Source organism: Heterocephalus glaber, unplaced genomic scaffold (assembly GCF_053883595.1).
Source record: "Heterocephalus glaber isolate CG9 unplaced genomic scaffold, H.glaber_assembly_v1.0 deba00001465, whole genome shotgun sequence".
In the NCBI taxonomy this organism is placed as follows: domain Eukaryota; kingdom Metazoa; phylum Chordata; class Mammalia; order Rodentia; family Bathyergidae; genus Heterocephalus; species Heterocephalus glaber.
Window position 1 is genome coordinate 22,567,501 of NW_028258312.1, and position 26,592 is coordinate 22,594,092.

Sequence of the window (26,592 nt, forward strand, 5' to 3'; positions counted from 1 at the left end):
GGGCCCCAGGGATCCCGAGTGGGTGCCACCCGCACCCCGTCCTCCAGGGAGGGGACGGCTCGTGGGGTTCAGGCCTCCCAGGGCGCCAGGCCCCTCGCAGCCACCGTGTGCCTCCTGGAGGCACCGAGTGCAGCACCGCGCAGGGCTCAGTCAGCACCGGGACCGGGTCGTCCCGTCCCCACGCTTGGGGTTCCTGCCTCAAACTCGGTCTCGGGTTTCCAGTCTGAAACAAAAGGGCAGGAACGCGTGTCAAAAGAACAATGACCATGTTTACAAAACTTTCTGATTCCTCACACAAAGCACTGTTTATTTTTACAAAGTTTAAAAATAGAACCCTAGTGTCCCGGAGTCAGGTAAGTCCGACTTCACTCACTCAGAGGGGAAAAGTTCCAGCCTCAGGGTCGCTGGACAGCAGGCACCAGACACCCAGGAGCTCAGTCCGACAGGAGGAAGATGCTCCGGGCGGGGCGGGGTGCCCGGCCCTGCGGAAGGAAGCTGCCCAGTCCTTGGATTTCAACGAGGTCCCACGCAGCCTCCCCAGGGCGGCGCTGACCACAGGATTTCAGGCGTGTTCTCTCAGGTAAGGATGCATGTGGAAATAAAATTTACTTTCTTGCATGTTTCCTCAAAACAGTAAAAACTGGAGTTTTGGAATCACACACATTTGCAAATGGAGAAAATTCGAGTAGATGTGAGAATGTCTGCAGATTTTCCCCATCATTCCTACTTAACTGACGCTTTAAGAAGAAGAAAACTTTCAAACTACAATAAATGAGATTCTCCAAATGAAAGAAAAGCACAAGGCTCTTCTAGAAAGTTGGCTTTCTCAAAAACATCTCATAGAGATATAGTAGGATAAGAAGAGCCTCCACTGGGCTAATGACGCTCTATTTATTTGTTTGTTTGTTTGAGACAGGGTCTTGCTATGTAGTCCAGGCTGGGCTCAAACTCTCGGTGATCCTCCTGACTCAGCCTCCAGAGTGCTGGGACGGCAGGCTCAAACCACCACACGTGGCTGATGCTTCTTACATGTGATACACGCATGAACATTTCTAACAGACTCTGGGAAGTGCCAGTGTGTTACTCATAATCGGAAGGTGGCTGTGAACAAACCTATTACTAACGCAAGTACAGAAAGTGCTGGGGTTGATGGTTTTACTTCTAGTTTCCTGGCTTGCTAAAGATGCCGTCTTTCATGTGCAGTATAGTAGTGAATAAATTAAATGAGATAGCCCACATCGCATTACAAACCGGGCTTCGTACCAAGTGATGCTGCGCGACGGCACGCTAAGGGTTCCAGGCTTATTCCGGCAATGGGGGCTGAGCTGCGATGAGCTCAGGGTGGGAATGCGAAATGGTTTTCCAACTGCAGTTTCCAAGTCTGCTGGGTCCATCTGAGTTGTTACTCTTACACATCCAGAAGCAGCTGCGTTACTAGGATAAAACACCCAAGAAGCAGATTCCGGCCAGAACCAAAATCACCTGGCTCAGTCTTCACATTTGGGATGATGTATGATAACTGCCGAGGGGCCCAGGACATGGAAGTCACTGTCAGGCCCCATCTTGCCGCCAGAGCAGCCGAGGGGACCTCTCTGTGCTGAGCCTGACACGTCTCTGGGGCACATCAGTGATGGCGTCCGGCCGCGCCTGGCTGCCACATGTTTATTCCCGCGTTTAGGGGAGACTTTTCCCTCCCTTCAAGTCCTTCATCTCTGGGCTCCGAGACCATGGGGTGCCAGAGGGGACACAGGGGCTCAGCCTTGCTTCTGTTCCTCCCGGGGCGGCAGCTTCTCCTTAGCACAGAAACTTACTCTGTGTTTACGGCTCCTCGGGCCACTTTCATTCGGGCAAATCTCTCAGGGAAAGACGGCTTTGGTTGTAAAGGTGAAATTCCACAAGAGGTTGGTGGAAGGCAAGGAAAGAAGGAAAACAGAGAACAGAAAGGAGACAGAGATAGACAGAAAGAACACATACTTTTCCTGTGTAAGAAAATATTCCATGCATTCAAGGCACTCCAGGGGCCACCAAAGAATAATAGTAATAATAATGATACTAAACCAAGTAGAAGAAACCATTCCCACTTTTGGGTCACTTATTTCCTAGCCACTTAGCAGTTTAAGAAATGGAGCTGGGAAAAAAATGATTTTACCTAACAGATCCTGAAGTCTGAACATGGATGTATATTTTTAGCTATGAATTTCGTGTCGTGACTCCCTTCACAGAAATAGGGGACGATTCCCCAACTGCCAGGGACATCTCCCAGCAGAGGCCGGCGTGCAGCCCCCTGTGTCGTGTCCCAGGATGGTACCACAGGACTGGGGCACCCGTGACCCACACGCTTTGGATCGGCCCGGTCCCGGGCGGAGCCCAGCGCTGTGTGGAGAGCACTGCAGTGTAGACAGCGACCTCCGTGGTGCCTGTCCCTGCTGGCTACACACACCAGCCCCTCACGCAGAGCTGACCAGGAACAAGACTGTCGCTGACCCTGAGTGGAGGGAGCCCTAGATGACCAGACACAAATGCGGCCAGTCTGAACCTGACTGGTCCCAGTGACACACACAGCGACACCCAGAACACGGGCACAGGGGAGCGAGGCGACAGTGCGGACTCATGATGTGATGCAGGCCACGTCCGGTCAGGACAGCTGAGAGCCAGGCCGGACCAACCTGGAGGGGCTTTGCCGGGTCCCACAGTGGCCTTCGGCTGCTAGAAGTCTGGCAGCACTTCTGACGGAAGAGGCTGGGAGCCTGGCACAGAGGGGCAGGGAGTGGGCATTTGAGTATTTTTGTAATTGATAGGGTTCTACCAGCAGCCTGTGAATTACTCCCATTCACTGTTATTCAAATTCAATATTCACTGAATCCAAATACACCTTGGAGTCAACCAATCTTAGGGTTTATAAGTATTAGCATGAATCCACTTCGAGATGACAAGTGCAGGCTGGTTGCAGTGCTGCATCCCTATGGGACCAGTATGCAGGAGGCTGAGGCAGGGGGATCCTAAGTTCCAAGGCTGCCCAGGCTAAAAGTGAGTTTAAGGTTGGCCCAGGCTACACAGTGAGATCCTATCTCAAGGAAAAAAAAAAGACAAACTCAACTCTTTAAATAGAAGTTATTAGATCAATGGAACAGGGAATTAACAAACACAATCTCTTACGAATTTTCTGAACAATATAGATGGTGATAGTCATAGGGATTGATGTCACACCAATGAGGTTCCTGGTGGTCTGACCATGGCCCTCACTGGCCTTGTCAAAACTTGAATTCCTGAAGAAGAAGAAGAAGAAGAAGAAGAAGAAGAAGAAGAAGAAGAAGAAGAAGACGACAGAGAAAGAATGCGCAGTGGGCATCTATGACTTTGGCCTGGGCTTCCCGTTGGTAAGAGAGCTCTTTGTTCGGGTGGATTCCACTCTGTGGCTTTTATGAGGTCAACTGGACTCTTCCCAGCACCGGAAACTCTTCATGACCCAGGCCCGGGCAGGGCCCCAGGGGCCACAGAAGGGCAGCCTGGCTCCCAACAGGAGTACCCTGTGGAGGAAGAAGCTCCTTTTCCCTTGGGTTGGGAGCCAGTAGGAGGTGAGTCTCCTGTAGCCGCCATGCTGAGTCCTCTCAGAAGCCCAGGAAGCAGAATCCAAGATGGCGCTCTGGGGCTCTGGGTCTCGGGTGTGGTGGCCCAGGGAATGGAGACTGCCCCTTCCTCTTCTGTAGTTTTAGAGTGCCCATGTTTACATGAAAGGAGGCACACCGATCACCAGGATTTGCTCACCCCACAGCAAGAGCACCATAGGGCAGTAGCAGAAGCACAGTTACCAGGACCATGGTGACGTGGTGTCCAGTAGCTACTACATTAGGAAAAGATTTGGAGAAACATCAACTTTTGAAACATTTTTCTATCTTCATTCTGTATGTTCTGCTCACTGTTGCTAGTTTAATTTAAAAAAAGAAAATTAAATAATAAGGATAAATAAGAATTTGAGTGAAAAGTTTTGAGAGAAAAGTTTTTCTTTATATTTCAAGGAAAATTATTAAGCAATAAAAATAATGGTAGACATATTTTAAATGGTGATTTTCTCTAACCTCCCCTTTATACTTACATTAATCATACTTTAAATATTATTTCATGTACATTTTCTTAAGAGCTCAAATGCATTGTAAATCTGGTGGCTCAACTTTGATCTTTCAGGAAGTGATTAATAAATTCCTGATAACATTCCAAGTGATTCGGGTTGCCTTATGGTGCATCGAAGAGTAAGCACAGGGTGGGTGGGGGGAACCCAGGACAGCCTTTCTCCCAGCAGCCTCTGGGGCCGGGGACAGCATCATGGGTGCCCAAGGCTGAGGCAGCATTGCCACTAGCTGAACAGAACAGGCCAGCACGAGAGACAGAACGTGATTTTTTTTGATGATTAGGGGAGTTAATTTCCATCAAGACATTTTATTAAAGTGTTTCTCCGATACAGCAGTCAGAATCTTCAAAAGGGACAGAACAGAGGTACAATCAAAACTTCTACAGCTTAAACCTCTTAGTCCTAAACCTGAGTTAAGCAAAGCAAAGCAAAGCAACTTTCCTCCAAATTAAATGGGTCTCCAGTATGTCCATCGAGTTGAGCTTTCAGAGGCAGATGCTTAAGGCTTAATCCATAAGCCATCTGTTGGCTATGGTTAGATTAATTATGCCTGAAGAGCTTAATACCCATCCAAGTGCGAAGGTGGAAGCACACATACACCGGTATGGTGACAGGCAAGAGCAGACTGTAAACGCAAAGGCTGGCTGTGCTAGCGCAGCCCTGGGGGAAGCTTTCCTGCACAGAGGTGGAGAAGAAGAGTCCTAGTAAGGAGATCAGTGGAATAGGAACAGTCAGTGTAGGCAGAGAGAAACATTCTTCTTCCCACTTACTACCCACCACCATGTTTTAAATTGTATACAGTATTACAAAAACCTAGTTGTGTTTTTCAAACGATGATTCAGTGCTGCTCTGTTTCTTCTTGCTTCTGATTTTGATGTTGTTCTAGCTGCTTGTGGTATCATATTAGGAATCCCACCAACGATCAGATCAGCTGCTCTCAATTCTTCATTCATCAATTCATTTGTTGATGCTTCGTATCAGAGCGGCTTCTTGGAGAGCGGGCACACCAGGAACCCCAGCGGTGCGGGTCGAAGGTGCGGGGCAGCTCCTCCGCTTTCTCGTGCAGACCTGCCGAGCGCTGAGGTGATCCGCTGCTCGCCGCACTCAGCATGGTCTACACCCGCGAACGCACTCTCTGGGCCTGCCAGAATGTGCTGTTAGGGTCACACGTGTGGAAAAGGGCCAAGCCACCAAAACCCAGAGAGCCGGACAGAAGGATGAAACAAAACGAACCCCATGACGTTTTCAAGGCACACGCGTGGCACCTTATACTGCTCGACAGCCGTGTTCCATGGACATGCAGAGGTGGCGAGGAGACTCGGGGATCCCAGGGGACTGCGGAGCAGGGCTTTCCAAGCGGTCCGGAACAGGCCTGCCGTTAGGGACCGAGCCACTGGGCACCCGGTACCAGGAAGGCGCTAGTGTGCCTAGCTCCAACAGCCCCGGCTTCAGGAGGCCTCCTAGAGGCTCAGTAAACACCAGCTGGAAATACGTTCTGTTACATTTAAGAAACTCTTCATTCTTTTTAGTCCAAGTTTGCAGTACCTGAGTACACTCCTCGAAGGCACCACACCTCTTCATTCTTTTTTCTCCCTTTCCCCTCCCCTCTCTTCTCCTCCCTCCACCTCTTGGTCGCTTCCCTTTTGCAAAAGATCTACCTCCCCGTTTCCTATTATCTATCTTTTATTTTGCTCTTTATTTATATTTTGGGTTTCTAGGAATATTTATGCTTGTGTGTCTGATGGATTTCACTTAACATTATGTTTCCAGGTGCATCTGTTTCCTACAAATGACTCAAGTTTATCCTTCTCTAGAGCAGAGTAGTACTCCATTGTGTATGAATTCCATGTCTTCTTTAATGTAATTTCTTTTTTTCTCAAAAAGCGGCCCCTAGACCAGCTGAGTCAGCATCACCCAGAAACTCGTTAGAAACGAAGATTCCCACAGTCCTTGGTGACACTGGATCAGAAGCCTGGGCACGGGGCCTGCAGCTCTGCATCCTGACAAGGCCCGAGGACCCCGACCTCCCCTTTCTGGGTACTGGGGGTTGAATCCAGGACCTTCACACTGAGCTACCCCCAGACCTTTTCGGTTGCTCTTCTTGTCAAAACCCCTCCTACACACTCCAGTTATCTTTCTAAAGGGTAAGGGAGAGCATGTCCCCCTTTCAAAATAAGAAAATATTTCAAAGCTGACAAAACTGTAAAGATCAGGGTAAAACAAATGAAACCCATGTCTCCGTGGCTTCCTGTCGGCTAACGCTGAGTTTACCGGGCCTTTCCTTTCTGACTGCAGCCTCTCTTCCTCTCTGCAGACCCTTTGCTCCATGTGGAGCAGATGAGCCCCTCTCTTCTCGCAGGCTTGCTGCTCTGCTGTCCCTGCAGGGCCGGCCGCATCCTGCTCCCCCCAGATTCACACCCCCAGCCCCTGCAGCCCCGGGCACGGAAGTCTTCGGGTCAGGCCTGAGCCCGGCGCTCCTGCTCAGGGCTCGAAACTGCTGCTGCGCGGGCCGCTGAGAACAGCCAGAAGTTGGGGTTTTCAGCCTACATTTCTCAATGTAAAAAGCTTGCAGCAAATATTGAAAGATCGAAACGCTCTTGTGTACCTCTGTGCGTCTGCCAAGTAAAATCCATCTGCGGGGGGCGACTTGGACCGTGACCCCGGGGCCACCAGCTGTGCGCGGTCATAGTGGCCGACCCGGGGCCCAGACCGCAGGCCAGGCCCCCACCTCCGCAGCCCTCAGCTGCACCAGCCCCGCTCGGCTCCCGAGTCCCATTCTCCTACATCGGTACTGAGATCAGATCGGGTAAACCGCGCTTCCACAAGGATGCAGAGGCAGGTGCTGAAGCGCGAGAGTCGGCGGCGGCCGCTCCACTGCGTGCTGGCCGCGGTGAGGCCCAGAGCGCGTGCTGCTGGTGAGCTGAGAAACGACTCTAGTCCAGGGCAGACCTGCTCACTTGGGGAAGTAAGGAAAACGTGCTCATTTGCTCCGTGTGTTCATCTCAAATGCGACGTTTTCCCACTTCACAAGAGCACTACAAAAAGTCAGCTTTCATTTTTGGTAGTCATGGAAGTTGGAGTCACGGCGGCCTCCAAACAAAACCAAGTTGGCCTGGGCTTGGGGGAGGGGCTCCGCTCACTGTTCAGTAAACGAAAACACAGGAAGCTGCACCCTGAAGCAGGCTGTCTCCTCCTCACCGATGGGAGGCACACACGCGCTGCGTGTACCCGGCCGTGGTGGCCCAGGGCTGTGCCCAGGGCCCCGTCGCCACCTGCGGTGCCCACGCACCTGAGTGCTGTTGCCAGGATGCAGCGTGAAGGCCGCGCGCTCGCCCTGGGAGGGAGGCCCGGGTCAGGACCCAGCCGCACTCCAGCCCGCAGGGGGCAACCCTCAGTCTCCGGGTGCAGCGGCCCGACCCACCTGCACACGCAGCCCTGCCGTCCGCGGCCCGCGTGGGCAGCGACGGCCCGAGAGGTTTACCTGCAGGCTGTTGAAGACGACGAAGAGAATCAGCATCCAGAAGTGTCTGTAGGCCACGTGCAGGCCGCCCCAGAGCCACGTCAGCGAGATCAGGGCGAAGAGGTACAAAATCAGGGGGATTTCTAGAAGTCACAGAAGGAAAGAGAGGGTGAGCTCAGAGACGCGCACAGTCGCGCATCCACACGCACCCGTTCTTGCTGCTTTCTTGTGACTGGTTTTCCACTGCCGAGGACTCATGGGAGGGACTGGCTTCGGAAAACCTAATCTCACTGAGGGGAGGGAAGGCCCGGGGAGCTCAGGCTCGGGGCTTTTCAGAGAGATCTGCGGTTGGCCCAGCCTGGGAAGGAAGCTGCTCCTCTCCTCGCCCGCCACCTGCTGGCCTCTGCAGGAAGTACCAGGAACAGCTCAAGCGCCAATGGCCTTCAAAGTGGAAACGCAGGCAGCCCTATGCTTCCCAAATGCCATGTTCTGATCACCCATTTAAAACTGGAAACTACACAAAGAACTCTTTGAGTGGCAGGAAACAGGTATTCGCCTTTTAAAAGATAATTCTGACTCAGAAGACATCAAAATTGATCATGAAGGTTAAAGCAAAGGCGCAGGGTGACTCACTGGCATTTGCTTGGATGACTTTCACAACAGATTTCTTCAGGGCCAATGGACTTTATTACCATTTCTGTTTGTGACTTTCCTTTGGTATTTGGGTTTTATAGTAACTTTTTAGTTTTTTTTTTCTGGTACCAGGAATCAAACTCAGGACTTCATGCATGCCAGGCAGGTGCCGCACCACTGAGCTACAGGTTCTGTGTGTCCTTGACTTTCTTGACTCTCGTAACCAATAATCCTGATTTTTCAGCTTCACTGGATTAAGAAATGCCTAGCAGATTAGTGAAACATGCTCCTGGGTGTGTGGGTGGGTCACAGAGACACGACTGGTGTGACATATGATCCCTCAGCCTTCCCCTGCTCTGCATCCTGGTTGCCTCTAGGTGAGCCACTTTCCTCCACTGTGCCCTCTACCATGATATTTTTGCCTTGGCGCTGCCTGACCACAGACCGAGTGAGTCCCTAGAACCACAAGCCAAATTAAACTTCTGTAAGTTGTGGATGTTGGGTATTTTGTCACAGTGACAGGAAAGTGATTAACAGAGAAAAACTGGTACTAGAGAAGTAGAGTCATTGCTGTGACTGTAATTGACTGGTTCAGAAGTCCTGGAACTGGGTTGGGGAGGAATTTGGAAAAGTTTGGAGATACCAGCTAGAGAAGCCCTAGAATACTGTGAGAGGTGCTTGAGGGGGGTACTGGTCAGAGGTCAGAAGACCAGGATGCTGATAGGGATGTGGACTGTAAAGGCCAGCTCAGGAGATTTCAAGTGGGAACACGGACTCCACTTGAAGTTGGACTCAAGGCAATGTGTGTTATGCTCTGGCACCAACACTTCCAAACAACTCAACACTATTGGCTTAATTCTAGTTTTCTCTTTTCCATATATTGTAATGACTTTTTCGGTCAGTGAGAAATCTGTTTCTCTTTCTCTGTTTATTTTTTTTCCAGTACTGAGGATTGAACCCTGGGCATTTGAACTGAGTTACATCCCTAGACTTTTTTGAACTTTTATTTTGAGACAGGTTCTTGTGAAGTTGCTAAGTTGTCCAGACTGACCTCACACTTGGAATCCTCCTGCCTCAGCCTCCCAGAGTTCTGGGATTGCAGGTGTGGGCCACCACGCTTGCTCACTACTCTTAATTTATTTCCCTGTTTGGTCAATTCCTCAGTATGTGACCACTGTCCCATTGCATCATTTCTCCCTTGCACGCATGGCCTTCCACACTCAGGTTCTGTCACTTCCTGTGCATCTACACCTGTCACTCACAAGCTGCCTCCTTACAATGACAACAGAACTACTACTTGACCCACCTGTACCACTCCTTGGTACAGACTTGAAGGAATTAAAGACAAATACTATGGAGATACCTGCATACCCATGTTTATTGTAGCACCATACACAATAGCCAAGATACGAAACTGGCCTAGGTGCCCATCAAAAGATGAATGGATAAAGAAAATGTGGTGTATACACATAATGGAGTATTACTGTGTCATAAAAAATGAATTTTTTTCCATTTGCAGAAAAATGGATGGATCTAGATTGTAACATTATCATAATGAGCAAAATGAGCCAGACTCAGAAAGATGAATAGTCCATGTTCTCCCTGATACATGTATGGCATCTAAAAAAGATGACTAGAGAACAGAACGTAGACTATCTTACTTGCTTCCCTCATTGCTGCTGGGCCAAAATACCTGACACCTACAACTTTAGGAGAAGTTTATTCTGGCTCACATTTCAGTCCCTAGTCAGCTACCTCCGAGGCCCCCACAGAGGGCCTGGTGGAGGAAAGCTGTTCACAGCAGGGCCACAGCAAGCAGGGAGAGCGAAGGGAGGAGCAGGAGATGAGCCCTTCCGGGTCACGTGGCCAGCGAGCAGCTCTCCCAACCAGGGCTGGCTCTAAGCAGCCAGTCAGCAGTAACGAAAGCCTCACCTGGGAGCACAGGAGGCTCTGGGGGCCTCTGGGCGTAAACCACAGCAGGCACTGCTACTAGATAGGAGGACCGGAAGAAGGGTCTGCAAGGGGGGTGTGAATGTGACCCAAATACACCATGCACAATGAATCTCCCCCACATGAGCAACTGAGGTACGGGGAGGAAATGACTACAGTATGTTATGTGCCAGGACAAATCTGCCAAAATGAAACCATTAACCCTTATAACCAATATGCACTAATTAAAAATGTGGAAAAAATAAAATTAAAAAATGAAAATTATTTTTAAACCATAAAGAAAAGCCCCACATTGGGATAGCCCTTCATGTCCATTAGGATGGCTGTTCACAGAAAATCAGAAAGTAGGAAGTATGAAGACATCACTTTGCTCATTCCTGATGGGGATACAGGAAACCCGTTGGGTGCCTCAAAGTTAAGCACAGAATTCCGTATGACCCACGAATCCCACTTCTAGGTGTGAACCTCAGAATCTAAACACAGGCCCCGAGGCAGATACTGTCACACCAGTGCACATGGGCGTGTCCCGCACAATAACAGCCCAAATGAACAGGACAAATGTCCACCCACAGATGAGCAGATAAACACACTATGGCGTGGACAGCTCCACACTCAGTGCGACGGCGGCGCCCCTGGGAAGGGCCCGGCCTCCATCGCAGGACAGTAGCCTGGCTCTTCCCACTTGAGGACACAGAAGGAGACGGCATCTGTGGCCCAGAAAGGGGGCCTCGCTGACACCATGCTGCCGCACCCTGAGCTTGAGCTCAGCCTCAGCGCCCTGAGAAGGAGGCGCTGCTGCCCTGGGATGCAGACCAGCGCCTCAGTGCAGCAGCCCGAACGGACCCGGGTCCTGGACAGCAATGAAACCCTGACGGTTGCTGCAGCAGGGCTGAGGCCTGAAAATATTTTGTTAAACGAAATAAGCTGGACACAAAAGGACAAATGATTTCATTTACAGGAAGGCAAATGTAGCCAGGGATATAGCGCAGTAGCACCACGCCTGCCTCAGAAGCACAAGGTCCTGAGTTCGATCCCAGGTACAAAAAGAAAGAAAAAAGAATAAGCAAATGCTTAGAGCAGGGAGTGAGACAGAGGGTTACCAGTGCTTGCCAGGAGGGGAGAAAAGCAAGTTAGTATTGATCAGATTTCATGTTTCTGTTTGCTCCGATGAAAAAGTGCTGGAGATGTTTGACGGTGGCAATAGTTGTGCGGCCCTGTGAATGTATTTGATAATTCTGAACTGTACACTTAAATTTTATGTTACGTATATTTCACTACAACTAAGAAAAAGGAAAAAAAGACTATATATGAAGTCAGGCTTGTGTCAAGATGAAGTTCTACTATAGGGAGAAAAAAACCCCAAGCCATCAAAGCACCCAACTAAAACACTTAAATTAACAAGGAGTCACTAGTGTGAAAAACGAAATAGTCTGAAATGGTATTAGTAGCAGAAATTACCTGTAGAAAGGAAAAAACCAGAAAATGGCTGTTAGTACTATGATTACCCAGAAAGTCCTCATGAAGTGGGTAGATTTCATTGAGAATATATCCTACCTCTTTTTTTTAGTGGAAAATATGATTTCAATGAATCTAATTGCCATTTTTTGAGAAAGCACAGTGCTACAGTATCTGTTTTCTTTATAATTGCCACCTTTAAGCTATACACCAGCGACAATAGCGGCTTTATTGTGGAAATCACACCATTTACATGAGGCTGCAATTTATTCGGTGTTTACAATCTTCTAAAGCACCCGCTTTAATGGCATCTGGCTGACCTCCTGATTTTAGCAATTTGGGATGTGCTACTAGAACAAGCTCATCAGCGTAAAACAAGGAACACACTGTGAAACGGGGTGGAACTGAGGTGTTTCTGGGTCAACTTCCAACAACAGGCACGCATAACTTGGACCGGGGATTTAGCTCAGTGGTTCCAGCGCCTGCCTTGCAATCGCAAAATTGAAATGAAGGTATCTAGAGGCGTCGTTGCTAAGACATGGGTCCTGGTCCTGAGTTAACAGGCCGTCGCTCCGGGCTCTGCCCTGCTTCTTGGGGAATCCCCGCGTGTTCCAGGCCTTCCTGATGAGGCTGACCGCTACCTTCGCGACAGTCCCACGGAGTCGGAGGAAGCCTAGCGCTGTCCAGCAGGGACGGAGGCAGCGGGGAGCCCGGGCGTCACAGAGCTGCTGGTCCTGGCAGCACGTGAGGGGCCGTGGATCAGTCTGCACCCCGCTCCGGGAACCCCGCCGCCCGCCCGGATCTACTGCGCCCCGACCTCCAGTCGGTTGCCGTCGTGGGCCCGCATCTCAGTTTCCTTCGCACTTGGGCACCAACCGTACACCTCCCAACCCGCTGGGCAAGTCCCACCCCCACACCTGCACTGCGCACTCTGCCGCCCCAGTCCCTCTGGCTCCCCTTTCCTGGTTCATGTTCTCACACACGCACGCTACATCGGCCCTGTGCCCCGTGCTCTGCCCGCGTGGCCGGCTAGGGAAGGCCCGGGGCCCGGGCTCGCTGGCGCTGCAGTCCAGGAGGGCGCTTCCGGAAGGCAGGCGCGTCCGAGTTCGTGGATGAGGGAGGCGGATGTCCGGGCCCCCGGGTGAGCCTCACCCAGCCCAGCCAGGGTCTCAGTGGAGCGCACAGGCGGAGAAAGGTGACACTTCGCGCGCCTCCGCCGCGTGCCTCCGCTTGGCTCCCAGCTGGAGCCACGGTTCTCGCCCGTCCTGTCCTGGTCCCGTTCTTGCTTCCCAGCCCCTCACTCTGCCTGGAGCTCGGCCTTCGGGCCCGGACTACACCCCCAGCCTCCTTGGGTCCTCCCCGCAGGGGGCAGGCTGTGGGGCTCCTGAAGGCCTGCTTGGCAGCCAGCCTCTCTGCTCGCTTCTGTGCCCCACTCCGTACACTCGTTCGCTGTCTGATCCCTACCCTGGGAGCCCGCCGGCTTCCCCTCAGCACACACAACTCAGCTCTGCTCCTCGAAATAGGGGCTCAGAGAGGAGCGGAGGGAATAACTAAAAGCCAGATGCTGGCTCAAGTCTGCAGGGCTGGCATGGTTAAGCGTAAGACTGGAAGCCCAGAGAGGACCCCGGGGATTTCTTTCTCTTCTATTCAGAGTAGCCAAGGTGCAACAAGGTCAGGAATTCGGGGTGGTGGCTCAAGGTGGAGCTGTCACTCGAGGCCTCCCGGAGCAAAGACATTTCCTTGGAATTGTTCCGTTTTCTTTCTCAGAAGGCAGGGAAAATAGAGGGAGGAGAGAGGGCGTGGCAGAAGCCCATCTGTGACTGCACAGACAGCAATCCCAGGGTCCCCAGGGTCCAGAGCTGCTCTAGAGTCCTGGCCTTGAAGCTCTGAGTGTGAATCACACAAAGAACTGCACGGAACAGCTCATGAAACCCAAGTGACCGATGCCCTGTGCTCATGCGCTGGCCCTGGTCCACGTTGTCACACCTGCCCCTTCACATCCTGTTCTGTTTCACTCGAGATTCATTTTCTGGGGCTCGAGACATGCTGCAATCCGTGCAAACCCCTGCCCTGGAAAGTGGCTGAAGGTGCATGTGGTATCGCAGAGGGAGGGAGGGCACTCACGCCAGCCCCCTGGCACTGACCCGACTCTGACAATGCGGGACTCAGAGCCGCACGAGGGAGCCTGGCCCACAGGACACTGTCCACGGCTGACCCGGGGACTAAGGGTCCCCAGAGCCCACAGCGGGCTGTCAGCAGCTGGGCTTTGGCTCACGGCCGTGGGGGACAGTCCAGGGTCAGGCCCGATTCCAGTGTGGTTTACTGGGATTGAGAAAAACAATATGGTGAAAGCCTAGAATTACGGTCTCTCCTTGCAAAAGCTATGTATAATTTTCAATTTGCAGGCTGTAATTTGGAACCTAAGGAGAATAAGCAAGTTAGAGGCGACATCCCCACCCGGGCCTCGAGAGAACTGTTATTGGATGATTCTATTTGAACGGGTCTCGCACTTGACAGATGGTATCTTCTGGGCAGCCTGGGCTGTCAGTGAAGTCTGAATTCTTACAGAAAAGGTAAATTGGTCTTTTTTTTCTTCTTGTGAGATGAAAAAATTCCTTGGAATTATGGGAAGGGGAGTAATTTTGGTTCACAGCTGACAGTGATTTTCTACGCACTTCATAAATGTTTCATAAAACAAAATGATGACATTTTCAGAGGACCAGAGACCTAAAATAAACATGAAATCGGCCAAGTAATAATTGAAGACTGGCTTAACCTAGTTTTTAAAACCACATTACCAGTTACTCAGGCTTTGAAGAGCTCTGCCTGGTCAGCTACAGGCAAGCAGAGGCACAGATTCCTACACACCCACCTTTAGTCAGACAGCTTAGGTTACTATGTTTTTGGCCATGAACAGCCGGCTACATTTTACAGAGAGCTTGCTAGGACTCCGCAAGGCTGTCATTAAGATTTCACAGCCTCCAATTAGCTCCGAATCTGATACAAAGTCTAGGAAAATTAACAACCCTAAAGATACAGTAACTCTGCAGCATGCAAGAGACCTCCCAGTCCATTCTCATTCAATGCCAGTTCGCCCCACAGCCGGGCCAGCACACACTGCAGCACGGGTCTAACATTTGCACATTTGCCTTTGGTGGTTTGCACCTCCTTTGGCTCATCACTAATCTGAAAAGCCTATCCCACAAAATCCTTTCTTTCCGTAAGGAAACACAACCTTTCTCCCAACAGCTTGAGATTATCAGGGTGATACTGCTCCTAAGAAATGCTAGTATACTTCTCAAAAGCTTTGGGTCTATTATTTACTCTCTATTGTTAAAAAGCTATTTTATAAACACAGAAAATGAACACCAGATCCACAGAGAGAGCTTTCTCTGGAATACACACCATAACCGACCGAAAAGCAGCATGAGAGCTGATACAGGCGCACCCACAGGTAGGGCAGAGATTTTCCTGCACTGGGGTGCAAACTAATATCTTATTGCTCATTCTGACTTACAAATGGGACTACATCCTTCCTTATGGGGAAAAGAAGGGGAAACAATTGTGTTAAGAAAAAAACCATCCCCACATCTGACACCATGGTATAACAAACAAAAGCCTATTTTGACAATATTTGTGTATCAGAGATCAGAGTAATTTGATCAAAGGCATTTGCATCCCTGATAGACCATTAACATTTTTTCTCTATTTGTCAATATCATATGTAGCCCTTATTTTTGTGAATTTCAAATTCCAGATTTTTTTCTTCCTTTGGTTTTCTCCTCTTTTCTGTGGAATTCAAATTATTGTGGTGAGACTGGTGTATTGGTGTCTATAACTATTCAAAGCTGGATGGTAGAGCTATAGATTATTTTTGTATTACATTTCCAGTTTTTGCAAGACTGAGAAAACTGCAATTTTATTTAATTGTAGGAGCTATGATCTGACACCAGTTAGGTACTGGACTAATTAATAAGCAGTCAGACAGGTTTTTAGTTACTAGTTACTGGGCTTTTCTATCCCCACCCCAACCCCAAGGAGCTATTTCTGCCATTCAGTTTCATGTTTAATAGTGGATTCAAACTGCTGCATTCTGTTTGTTTGTTGTGCTTATATCACTTGTTTGTTTGTTTTAAACCTGGTGGAATTAATCCTTATTAGGAAAGGGCCACATACAGGAGAGGGCTAGGGCAGACAACAGTTCCCCAAGTCAGAAAACAGTGAGAAACTAAGGATGGTGATATTTTAGCCCGAGGATCTGATGTACCTCACTTAGCATTATGGTCTCAGGGTGCATCCATTTTCCCACAAGTGACTTAAGTTCATCCTTTTTTTTGGTACTGGGGATCAAACTTGGGTCCTTGCGCTTGTGTAGCAGCCGGCGAAACCACTGAGCTAAATCCCCAGCCCCAAGTTCATCCTTCTTTATGGCAGAGCAGTACTCCATGGAGTGTAAATACCACATTTCCTTTAAACATTATAGGCCACTTGCAAGATTTAGCTATTATGAGCTTATGCCACTGTAAACAGGGCTATGAGTGTATCACTGTACCATGATGTCTTTAACTCTTTCTTTCAGGTACCTAGAAAGGGAATTCTCGGTCAAATAGAGGTTTTTGGTTTTGATTTTAGGTTTTGGAGACAGGGTCTCTCTATGTAGCCCAGGCTGGCCTTGAACTCACAGTGATGGTCTCGCCTCAGCCTCCTGAGTGCTGGAATTACAGGTGTGCTCCACGACACCCAGGTGGAATTTCTAGTTTTAGTGTTTTGAGGAATCTCCTTACTGATTTCCATGCTGGTTGTACCAGTTTACATTCCCACCAGCAACGTAGAAGGGACCCAGAGATGGAGAGGGGCGGAGGGAGGGGAGGGAATAAAAAGAATTAAGATGTGTTAAGTACACACGCCTCCCCAAGGTGAGCCTGAACATCACACACTACACACGGATGCCGATGGAAGATTACAGAGAGGATGCGGGTGGCGGGGCCTCGCTGCCTGCCCTCCAGGTGCCTGACCTTCACTTCTGCAGGCACAAGGGATTCTGGGGAGACTCAGCTTTGACGAAGTCCTGACTGCATTGCAGAAGGGCTCACCCCGGTGTCCAGGTCAGGACAGCACGGGACATGAGGCAGAGGGGAGAGTAAGGGAGGATGAGGACCCCGAGCTCTGAGCCACCGAGGCCAGGCAGGAGAGCAGTGGTGGCCACTGAGTACTTCCTGAGTTCGGAGACAGATTGCAGAGAGAAACCCAGGTGGACTTGTCCAAAAGCACATGACAATGTGTGCTGGAAGTGGAGAGAGAAGCTGGGCTGAAGGTGACAGGTTGGAAAATCATAAATAACTTTTTTGCCTGTGATCACAGCACTGAGGAGGCTGAGGCAGGAGGATCACTATGAGTTCAAGGCCAGCCTGGGTTTTATAGTGAGTTCAAGGCCAGCCTGAACTATATGGCAAGATCTTGTCTCAAAAAAATTACCATCATAATATGAACAAAGGCAGTCAATTCTTAGAAAACACATACACTGCAGAGTTATTTCACAAGGAAAAGACACCAGGAAGAGCTGATCAAATGAAAAAAAGGCAAGTTGGGTGAGACATATCATGTTGTTTCTAGCTCTTAGAGAGTGACGAGAGAGACTGAGCATGACGCTTAAGGGCAGTTGGCTCTGCTTCAAAGGTTACTGAAGAATCAAAGATAATCCAAAGGGTTTCTGAGAAGCAGAGACAGTTCAGTTAAGGCTATGTGAAGTAAATTAGTGCCCACCGCAGAGCACCACTAACTGGCTGAAAAAAGAAGAGGTGGTGTGAAATAGACTGCACTGGTGGGCGGCAAAACTGCTTCAAGAGGAAGCCAGGCTGGTGAGGAAATCGAGGGGCCTAATGCCGATCTCCTTGGAATCTCCAATCTTGGGTGCCATCTTGGGTTCTAATTCAACAGTGAAAGGCTGAAGAACAGAGGGTAAAAGGCAGGTAGGAAGGGCAGCTAGGACAGAGAACCCAGAGGCTGTGCTCAGGGAGAGGTGTGGAGAGGAAAAGGGCTCCTTAGGAAGAAAGTCATCCTGGAAAACGGCTCCCAAGAAGGAGGCCATCATGGAAAATGGCAACTACAAAACCGTGAATAGCAAACAGTGGGGTACAGATTTCAAAGCAGGAAAAATGATGAAGCACGGACATTATGGCCTTGAAATGCAGGAAGGAACAGAAATCTTTCTGGCATCCTATGTCTTGGAAGAAGGGATCTGTTTAACGGGTTTTAAGGAAGATGTTATTTGGGGAGGAGCCATTTCGGTCAGGATCAGGCAGTGGAGAGAGCACTGGTGAGGCCCAGAGACATCACATTTCACCTCTGACACTTTGTTTCTGGAGAGAAAACAACATATTCAAAAAATGTCATTTTCCTCTCTGACTTCCAGAGGTTTACGATGTGTGAACTAGTAAACGTGGTACTGTGACCATGGGAATCATGCCAACCACATATTTAAAAAATCATGATCAACTGCTAATTTTCCAGACCACCTGGCCCTTCTTTCTAGTTCTCTAGTGCTACCAACCATATCGTCCTTTAATTCTGGATCTTTTCTTTACTGTTTCACCAGTTGATCAACTTAAAGTATGACCATACAAGCTATTATTTTGTTGATTATGTATTTCTTTAAAGAGTAGTATAGACACTGAATCATAATTTGGAAGTAGCTTTAAATAATGAGGACAGAACTGGGCCTGGTGGCACACCCCTGTTATCCCAGCACTCTGGGAGGCTAAGGCAGGAGGATTTCAAATTGAGGCACAATTTGGTCAATTTAACAACTTAGTGAGACCTTATCTCAAAAGAAAAAAGAAAAAAGGACGAGGATGTAGTGCAGTGTGAAGGCCCTGGGTTCAGTACTACATACAAATACACACCACACCACACACACACACACAAACACACACACGTGCACACATACTCCACACCACACACACACACAAGCATGGCAAAAAATAACACAAGAAAAAGTTGTGAATCGAGAATGGAATGTGTACTCATGGCCGCGGGAGACCTTGGGCTGTGGTCGACCACTTCTTGGTATAGGAAGGTCACCATGGATGCCAATTAAGGCAGTGCCTAGACCAGGTCAGGAGCAGATACCATCAGTGTTTTCAATGTCATGAATAGATTAAGATCAAACAGTTTGGAAAATCTGATCTTTCTGCTCTCCAGGCACATTTTTATCGATACTCTTCAACAATACTCAATATAAATTCTAGAGAGATGCATTTAAAAAAAATCAGACACTGTATTTTCATTAGCTGAGAGCTGATGGCAAGCTTCAATCATCCATGAAAAAACAGCTCTTAGATCAAAGTAAGAACATGAATAATAGTTTATGTAGTTTTCAAAGAAATAGAAAGTAATGACTCATTGGTGATCTTTTCTAGATAAATCAAGAAGAGCTTCAAAGGGAATAAGTCCTTTACAATATGCTTGGAAAATTAAAAGTTAAACTTCTTTTTTATTAATTTGGAGAAAACTAGGAAGGAAACGTGGGAAACTCAGTAGGTACAAAAATGACAAACAACTGGGAAAGTCTCCTTGGGGATTTGGGCCAAACATGGTGTGGCATGGAAAGGCCATGAGTGTCAACGCTATGCCACCCACACCAAGGGTCAACACACCATGTCTAATGTGCTCTTAGACATTAGCTTTAGACATCTATCCATCCATCCATCCATCCATCCATCCATCCATCCATTCCTCCCTCCCCGCCTCCCTCCCGGGGACCCCATCTTCCATGAACACAGAAAGACTGACATCGACATCCCTTCCCTTCTCTCTCCTCTTTCAGTGCTGCACAGGACCGACCCAACAGGAGAGCAAGCCTGGCTGCCTTCCGTGCAGACTTAACAGAATGAATGACGTCTCTCTTGGACAAAGCACTGACTAAGTGTGGCTGGGACCCAGAGAGTTGACCAAGGGCGGCTGTGGAAGTTTCCTGCTACCTGTGATCTGAGGTTGCCACTGGATGGAGTCAGGGATGGGAACAGTCTTGTGCTTTAGCGTCGTGCTGCAGTTTGGGACGGAGACAGACAGGAATCCAGGGCTGTTGGTCCCAAGGCAGCCACAATGATCTAAATGGGAACAACAGGATACACTGCCCAGGTGGCAAGGGCCAGACTGTGTTCCCACCCCTGGGATTCCTCTGTGAAGCCCTGACTCCCCATGTGACAGGGTTGAGTCAGGGCCTTGGGAGGTGACTGGGTCCTGTGGGTAGGGCTCTGCTCCTGGGATCAGTGGCCTTACAGGAAGAGCCAAAGAGGCAGCGCTCTCTTCTCCTCTGTCTGTGTGTCTGTCTGTCTCTCCAGGACCTGACACAGCAGGTACTTTGGTCCTGGACTTCTAGCACCAGGACTGTGAGATCAAAGCCTGCCATTTACAACACTGCCTGTGCTATTCTTCATGGCAGCCAGAGCTCATTAATAATCATGCATGGTCATGAAGAAAGGAGAGGGCTATTTGGGAGAGATTTAGGGAGTGGACAGGACAAAGGAGTCATGCACCTGACTGCAATGGAGTATTGTTTTATTTTACTACTGTGGATCACTGTGAGGATAAAGAACTGGAGTCTCACAAGAAATGCAAGTGCTAGGGGCCAGGGATTTGGCTCAGTGGTTTCGCCGCCTGCTGCGCAAGAGCAAGGACCCAAGTTTGATCCCTGATACCAAAAAAAAAAAAAAAAAAAAGAAAGAAGTGCAAGTGCTGGATGTGGAGGCACACGCCTGTAATCCCAGCACTTGGGAGGCTGAGACAGAAAGACTGCTTCGAGTGTGAGTCCAGCCTGGGCTACATAGTGAGCTCAAGGGCAGCCTGCACTGCATAGCGAGACCCTGTCTCAAAAGAGAGAGAGAGAGAGAGAGAGAGAGAGAGAGAGAATGAGAGAGAGAAAGAGAGTGAGAGAGAGAATTGGAAGTGTTTGTCTTCCACACTCCAGATATCTGGAAGAGAAGAGTCCACCCTGGTACCAGGAGACTGCACAGCAGAGATTCACACCGAATCGCTTCGAGGACCCAGCCACCTTTCCGCTTATATACGACACTGAAACCCAGGCATGGGGTTTTATAACAAAGGGATTGGTAATCACCCACTTTCTCCTTCTGTTCAAGTTCCCCTCCTTCTCCCGGGCCTGACTCATTCCTAGCCTAAGACCTGGCCGGTGAGTCAGAAAGCAGTCAGCACAGACTAATGAGCGAGAGAGGAGAGGCGAGGAGCTTTATCACAGCTGGGATCAAAACCAAACCCGAAAATTACAGGCTGTGCTGGAGAAGCTGGGGAGACCCCCGTATCAGGGCTCCTTTCTAGACTCAGTCTTGGGCACAGCCTGGCCGGCTCTCCCAGGAGCCTGCTCCCCAGGTTGGCCTTGCAGCCTCAGACCTCAAAGGGGCCCCAAGGCCACGCTGTCTCGCGGTGCCAGCCCTGGACAGGGCACGGGCTGGGGTGGCATCTTCAGTGCTGGCGTCTTTCGTTTCCAGGGGCTCCTTCTCTGCTCCCCCTTGCCTTCAGATTTCAGAGTTTATCTGAAGCAAAATGTCACTCAAAATGCTGAGCTTGAAAACTGGAGAATCAGTGTCCCCTCGTGAAGTGCATCTGATCTGCAAAGGGAGACGTGTTTGGAGAGTGACTCTCTGGGACTGTGGAAGGTTCTGGGCCTAGGCAGTGACAGACAGATTCCGAAGTGATGCTGACTAACTGTTCCTGTCACCAAACCTGAAATGCTTGGGCAGATAAATAATCATCCCGACTCTAGAAAACAAGCAGTTTGGCCATAAAGAGACTACAAATTGAACTTCCTTCTCATAATGTGTCTCACTGGTTGTTAAAAATGATTTATAGCAACCGGAAGTCCTTGACAATGTCTGACCAAAACTACTTGAAATGTAGTGAGATTTGTAAGTGGGAAATTGCATTTTTATAAGAAAAGGACATTTGTTTTCTAGTTTTAGTTTAACTTATTCCTAGACATTATATGTTTTATAGCACTTTCTAATATTCTAAAAATGCTCATTTAGTTTAAAAATGCACAGAAATCAAAACTACAGTGACTGCTGCTTGCTGTCCAGCACCACCCAAAGAAAGGCAGGTCCTAAAACCCTGAGGCTGTGTCCTTTTCCTCCTTATTCACCGGATCCGGCACCACGCGGCTTCCGGCTCGTCCCCAGTCACCATGACCAGGAAAGGGAAACCTTTGGAATCAACTCCAGACATCGAGACACGCACGACAGTGGCACAAAAAACACTCACAAAAGACAACTTCCAGAGTGACTGCAGAAAGTGGCAAGAGGGGAAGCATTCTGAGGGGACTAATGGCAATGTGTCTCTTACTATAATAAAAACTTAACAATATTTATGCTGCCTTTGAAACCTAGGTCTTCAGAGAATCAACTTGGAATCTGGACTCCTGAGTGGGGCTTGTGCTACTTATAATAGGCTTTTTAGTAATTCCCCTCCTTACGTAAGTGTAGATATTTATATCATGTGTAGTTACCTGTTTTCTTTAATTCTGGAAAATTTTCAACCATTATCTCTTTAAATTGTACTTGTCCACCAAACCCCTCTATTCTTTTCTCTTGGTAATCTATTCTTGCGCTTCTTAGGTTTCTTTCTTCCTTTTTTTGAGACAGGGTCTTGCTATGTAGCCCAGGCTGGCCTGGAACTCACGGTGATCCTCCTGGCTCAGCCTCCCAAGTACTGGGATTGCAGGTGTGCACCACCATGACTGGCTGACTTCCTTTCCATTCCTTTTCCTCTTTCTTTCTTTCTGTCTCTCTCTTTCTTTCTTTCTTTCTTTCTTTCTTTCTTTCCTACCTTTGTGAATACTTCGAGTTTAGCTTTAGAATCTAACATATTAATTCCTTTTCTGTGTAACATAGAGTCAATCTCAAATATGAAGACATTTTAATATTTCAGCTGTGTGTTTCTCATTGTCTCGATTTCTGAAATTATTTCACCTTGTGTTTGTGATCTTTATTTTGGTTGCTGTGTAAGTGCCCCTCACAGGCATACAACCTTTACATCACAGATCCTCCCTCGAAGACCCAGCCAGTAAGCCTGGTAGGTCCTATGGGTCACAAGGCCTTGGTACTGGGGTCTGCACTGGGGCAGCACCCACGGGCAACAGTGACCACGGTGAGCTCAGCACAGCTGGTTCATCAAAACCCTCTTTAAAGGTGGTGGTAGACGCCTGTAATCCCAGCACTTGGGAGGCTGAGGCAGGAGGATTTCCATGAGATCCAGGCCAGCCTGGGCTACACAGTGAGACCTTGTCTCAAAAAAAGGCCACTAACTGGAAGTGTCAGGGGTGGCAGCATCAGGGGGTTGAGAGTCCAGGAATTCCTGAGCAGCCAGGGGAACAGGGTGAGATCCCATTTCAAAGAAACAAACAACAGCATAGGTCACTGCAGGCTTTCAGGAAACAGCTGAGTGATGCTCAGGAATGGAATGAAGAGCTGCCGCCAGGCATGAGGAGACTGGAGGGCAGAGATTTCACAGTGTCGCCTCCACTGGGTGCTTCCCAGGTCCACACAGCCGGGTTTCAGCAGAAAGAATCAGAGTGTCTGGCACACCTGGTTAGCACAGATAAAATTTTTTCCTAGAAATACTGGATTGGAGGTAAGTGGGAATATTCAGGTGAAGGGGGTTACAGTTGTTGCAGATACAAAAAGATCAGGTTGAGATCAAAGCTGAACACATAGTTTTTAGGAATCACAGAAGTCAAAGAAAAAAAATATTTCTAATGGTAAAAACTTTCAAAGGAATATCACAAGCACAAGAGAATGATAAATTACTTGATTTTTTCCTCAGATTTCTACTCTTAATTTCTTCTTAATGCTACATTTAGCTAGGGTGTCCATTCCTATAATTGTAGGGTTTTATGGGTGCATTGAAGATTAATTTATTCATTTATTAAAAAATATTAATTATGCTCCTGGGGATTTTGAGATAAATAGTACATGTTCCTGGACCTTGAGAAATTAATAATTTAGCACAGAAACTGACTACATTTCCTCAACAAGTTGCCACTCCACTCTGACAAGCTCTGTCATGAACATAGGGACAAGCACTTCGAGGCACAGAGGAGGGAAGGAGTAATTTATTTGCCGTCATTCAGTAAAGAGACTTCACAGGAAGTAGGGTGTCATCACTACCGGAATTTCTGTAAGAGCCAGGCGAGGCCTAGTGGAATTAACTTATGTTTGTGAAGCAAACCATTTTTACTTGCACCATGGGTTATTGTGGGCACCTCTGGGAGCTAACGAAGACGGTGAAGGGCGATGTGCCCCTTCCGCTCCCCCCTGCTCCTGTCCCATGTCACAGACGAGAACAGAGGTTTTATCAAGGAATGCTAAGGTGCTCTGACAGGTTCCTCTCGTGACCGAAGATGGCAGGACCAGGCAACGTTAGGGAAGAATGAATAGAGGGCCCGGGCAGGATAAATAGTGACCAACTGGAGGATGAAAAGATGGCCCTCGGGTTGGCCTTCGAGACTCTCATAGGCTAAGGAGACTTCTTTTTCCACTTTTTTGGCAGCGAGAAAGATCTGGAATGCTGCAGAGTGTATTCACTATTAACAACTGGGATTATGAAATTGAGGAGAGAAAGAGTAGAACAAGAAAGACTAATCCATTGGCAAGATCCTTCCAGAGCTCAAGTGTGAGACAATAATTACTGCGCTGCACTGTCAGGGGAATGGGAAACACCACAAATGTCATTTCATTTGAAAAGCTACAACAGAGCAACGCTGCTAGTAATATTTTCCTGCAGGAGAGGCCTCCCTAGTTGAGATACAACTGTGCTGGAACTGTTAGCACTATGTTCCTGCTTCAGGGCTATGTTTTCAGAAAATGTAAGTACTTTTAAAATCTACTATACCAGAGATGAGCCATCTTCAAGTGGTGACTTAGGTCTTCAAAGAATTAATTTACTATTTTAGGCCCTTAAGTTATCACTTTGGTGGGGGGCTGAACCAGGGCCTTCACACTGAGCTATACCCTCAGCACTTCTTAATTTTCAACAGGGTCTTGCTAAGTCACTAAATTATCTAGGGTGGGCTCAAGCTTGTGGTCCTCCTGCTGCAGCCTTCCAGAGCGCTGGGATGTGCCAGGCGTGTGCCAACCCCCTCAGCTATCTTATCACTAATAACATGCAAACACTGTTTCATCCTAAAACAAAGCACATTTTATCTTTTAAGAAAAGAGACAAAGTCTTTCCCTCCAAAAAATGAATATACATTTTAATAAGATGAATCTCAGGTTGAATGGAAATATAGCTTTTGGATAAATTCTATGCCCCATGAAAAAGGAGGAATGCTGCACTGAATATTACTTCTTTATCGAAGAGTCGTAATATTTCTGCCCACCCAGTGACCACGTGCTAATGAGAGAGAACAGAGAATTGCTGGTTAGACGCTGCTACCCTGAAACAACCCACACACTGTACCAAAGACTCTTTTCCTAGCTCAAAAGTCAAAATTAGTTTTGTATCTCACCTGGCCCAGTGCAGGCACTGGGATGCTGATCCTCTACTGGGGGACGTCTCCGAAGTGACAACGTTCACTGAGCCTGACCAGCTTCGGCTGGGGTTGGGAGGCTGCTCTGCGATTTCACGCGTGGTCTCTCTGGACTCTGCCCGCCCTGCCCCTCTGTGCTGCGCTCTGGGCTTGGGTCTCTGGAGCTTAGGGAGGAGAAGCCCACTGGCCTCGCTAGGCAGAGCCTGTGTGGGGGTCTCACTACCCCGTGGCAGCGTGGCTGGCGCCCCCTTCCTAGGAGACCCCAACCTCTCAATAACCGGGCCGGCCGAGGAGGATTTGCAGGGGAGGAGTGCGGGGCAGCGGCACAGACCACCAGGCAGCGCGCCTCTGAGGCCGGAGCCCTGCTGGGGCCCTCGGGGCACACGCAGTCTGCTCGGGTCCCACCACTGTGACTGCCCACGATGGAAGCTCGGACGTGGCCCACGCCTGTGACTCAGTAACCGGGACTTTCAGACTCAGCCCGCAGCTGGCCCCAGCGTACCAACCAGGGCTGGACACACGGGAAGACAGACAGGCAGGAGGTGCGGAGAGCCGAGCGGAACACCCCGCCCAGCGTCACTCTCGTTTTCTGAGACAGGGTATCGCTGGGTAGCCCAGGCTGGCCTGGAACACATGGCGATCCTCCTGCCTCAGCCTCCTGAGTGCTGGGATTACATAAGTGTGCCACTAAGTCTGGTTCCCCTCCTTTATTTCTAAAAATAATTTCCAAAGTGCAAAGACACTCCCTTCCACGCCTGACATGAGAAAGGCCCGACTCATTCTCCCTGCGGGGCCAGCAGCCGATGCTAAGACCACGTCTGCCTTTGGTGCTCCCGGGAGCCTGCTCAGGTAGGCTCGAGCAGTGTGGACGGAGCCGTCGTCTCAAAAGCCAAGAGCAAGACACACTCAGCGCCGTCCGCACGGAAGAGCCGAGACCAGCAGCCGGCAGAGACCGGCTCGGGGACCTGGGAGTCCGCCTGCGAGCTGGGGCTGGGCAGGAGCAGCGGGCAGCGCCGTGACCAGCAGCCAGCTGTGGCCACTGCTGGCCTCGCGTTCCCTGGAGTCCGCTGGTGACAGCGGGGCCGCTGCAGAGCTGCGCTCGGCCGAGTCACGATTCCCATCTGAACCGAGCAGAAGAACCCCAGGCTGATGATGGGCAATGCCTTTTGAATTGTAATTAAAAACACCCAGTGCCATTTTCCAGGCTCGAAACACCCCTCTGCAGAGCACATCCAGCTCCTTGCGCACCTGCGCCGTTGGTCCGCCCTCTGAACACGTCGTCGTAGGCCTTCCACTGCGGCTTCACCTGGTAGGCGTGCACGAACACCACCAACACCACCACCAGGCAGGCCAGGGGCGCCAGGCCCGCCGCGAACAGCGCCGTGTACACGTTGGGGATGCAGCACCTGGAAGAGGGGGGGGAGCGCG

The 26,592-nt window shown here is 49.3% G+C and overlaps 2 protein-coding genes and 1 long non-coding RNA gene across 7 annotated transcripts in view; 1 reads left to right on the forward strand and 2 right to left on the reverse strand.

Moving 5' to 3' along the window:
* Positions 1 to 26,592, reverse strand: part of Adgrv1 (adhesion G protein-coupled receptor V1) — a 483,421-nt gene that overhangs the window by 22,810 nt on the left and 434,019 nt on the right. For 2 of the 5 annotated variants that reach the window (XM_087180966.1, XM_087180961.1), the window contains 2 exons: positions 26,413 to 26,570; positions 7,608 to 7,729 (listed from right to left, as the gene is read on the reverse strand). In XM_087180966.1, coding sequence (XP_087037092.1) covers positions 7,608 to 7,729; positions 26,413 to 26,570 — 280 coding nt within the window. Of the gene's footprint in view, positions 1 to 7,607; positions 7,730 to 26,412; positions 26,571 to 26,592 lie in introns of those variants that run through there. The other 3 variants (XM_087180962.1, XR_015438967.1, XR_015438966.1) reach the window with 2 other exon arrangements.
* On the reverse strand, positions 4,390 to 7,444 carry LOC106009142 (phosphatidylinositol N-acetylglucosaminyltransferase subunit Y-like). The gene has a single exon (XM_087180967.1). The coding sequence runs from the start codon at positions 4,907 to 4,909 to the stop codon at positions 4,667 to 4,669; it is 243 nt and encodes an 80-aa protein (XP_087037093.1). The 5' UTR covers positions 4,910 to 7,444; the 3' UTR covers positions 4,390 to 4,666.
* LOC147826607 (uncharacterized) lies at positions 14,971 to 20,357 on the forward strand. Its single transcript, XR_015438969.1, has 2 exons — positions 14,971 to 15,078; positions 19,450 to 20,357. It is a non-coding gene; the product is annotated as an uncharacterized LOC147826607 (long non-coding RNA).

What these genes read in the sequence shown, in the direction of transcription:
- LOC106009142 (XM_087180967.1), bottom strand. Translation starts at nt 4,909, where the DNA reads ATGGTGGTGGGTAGTAAGTGGGAAGAAGAATGTTTCTCTCTGCCTACA.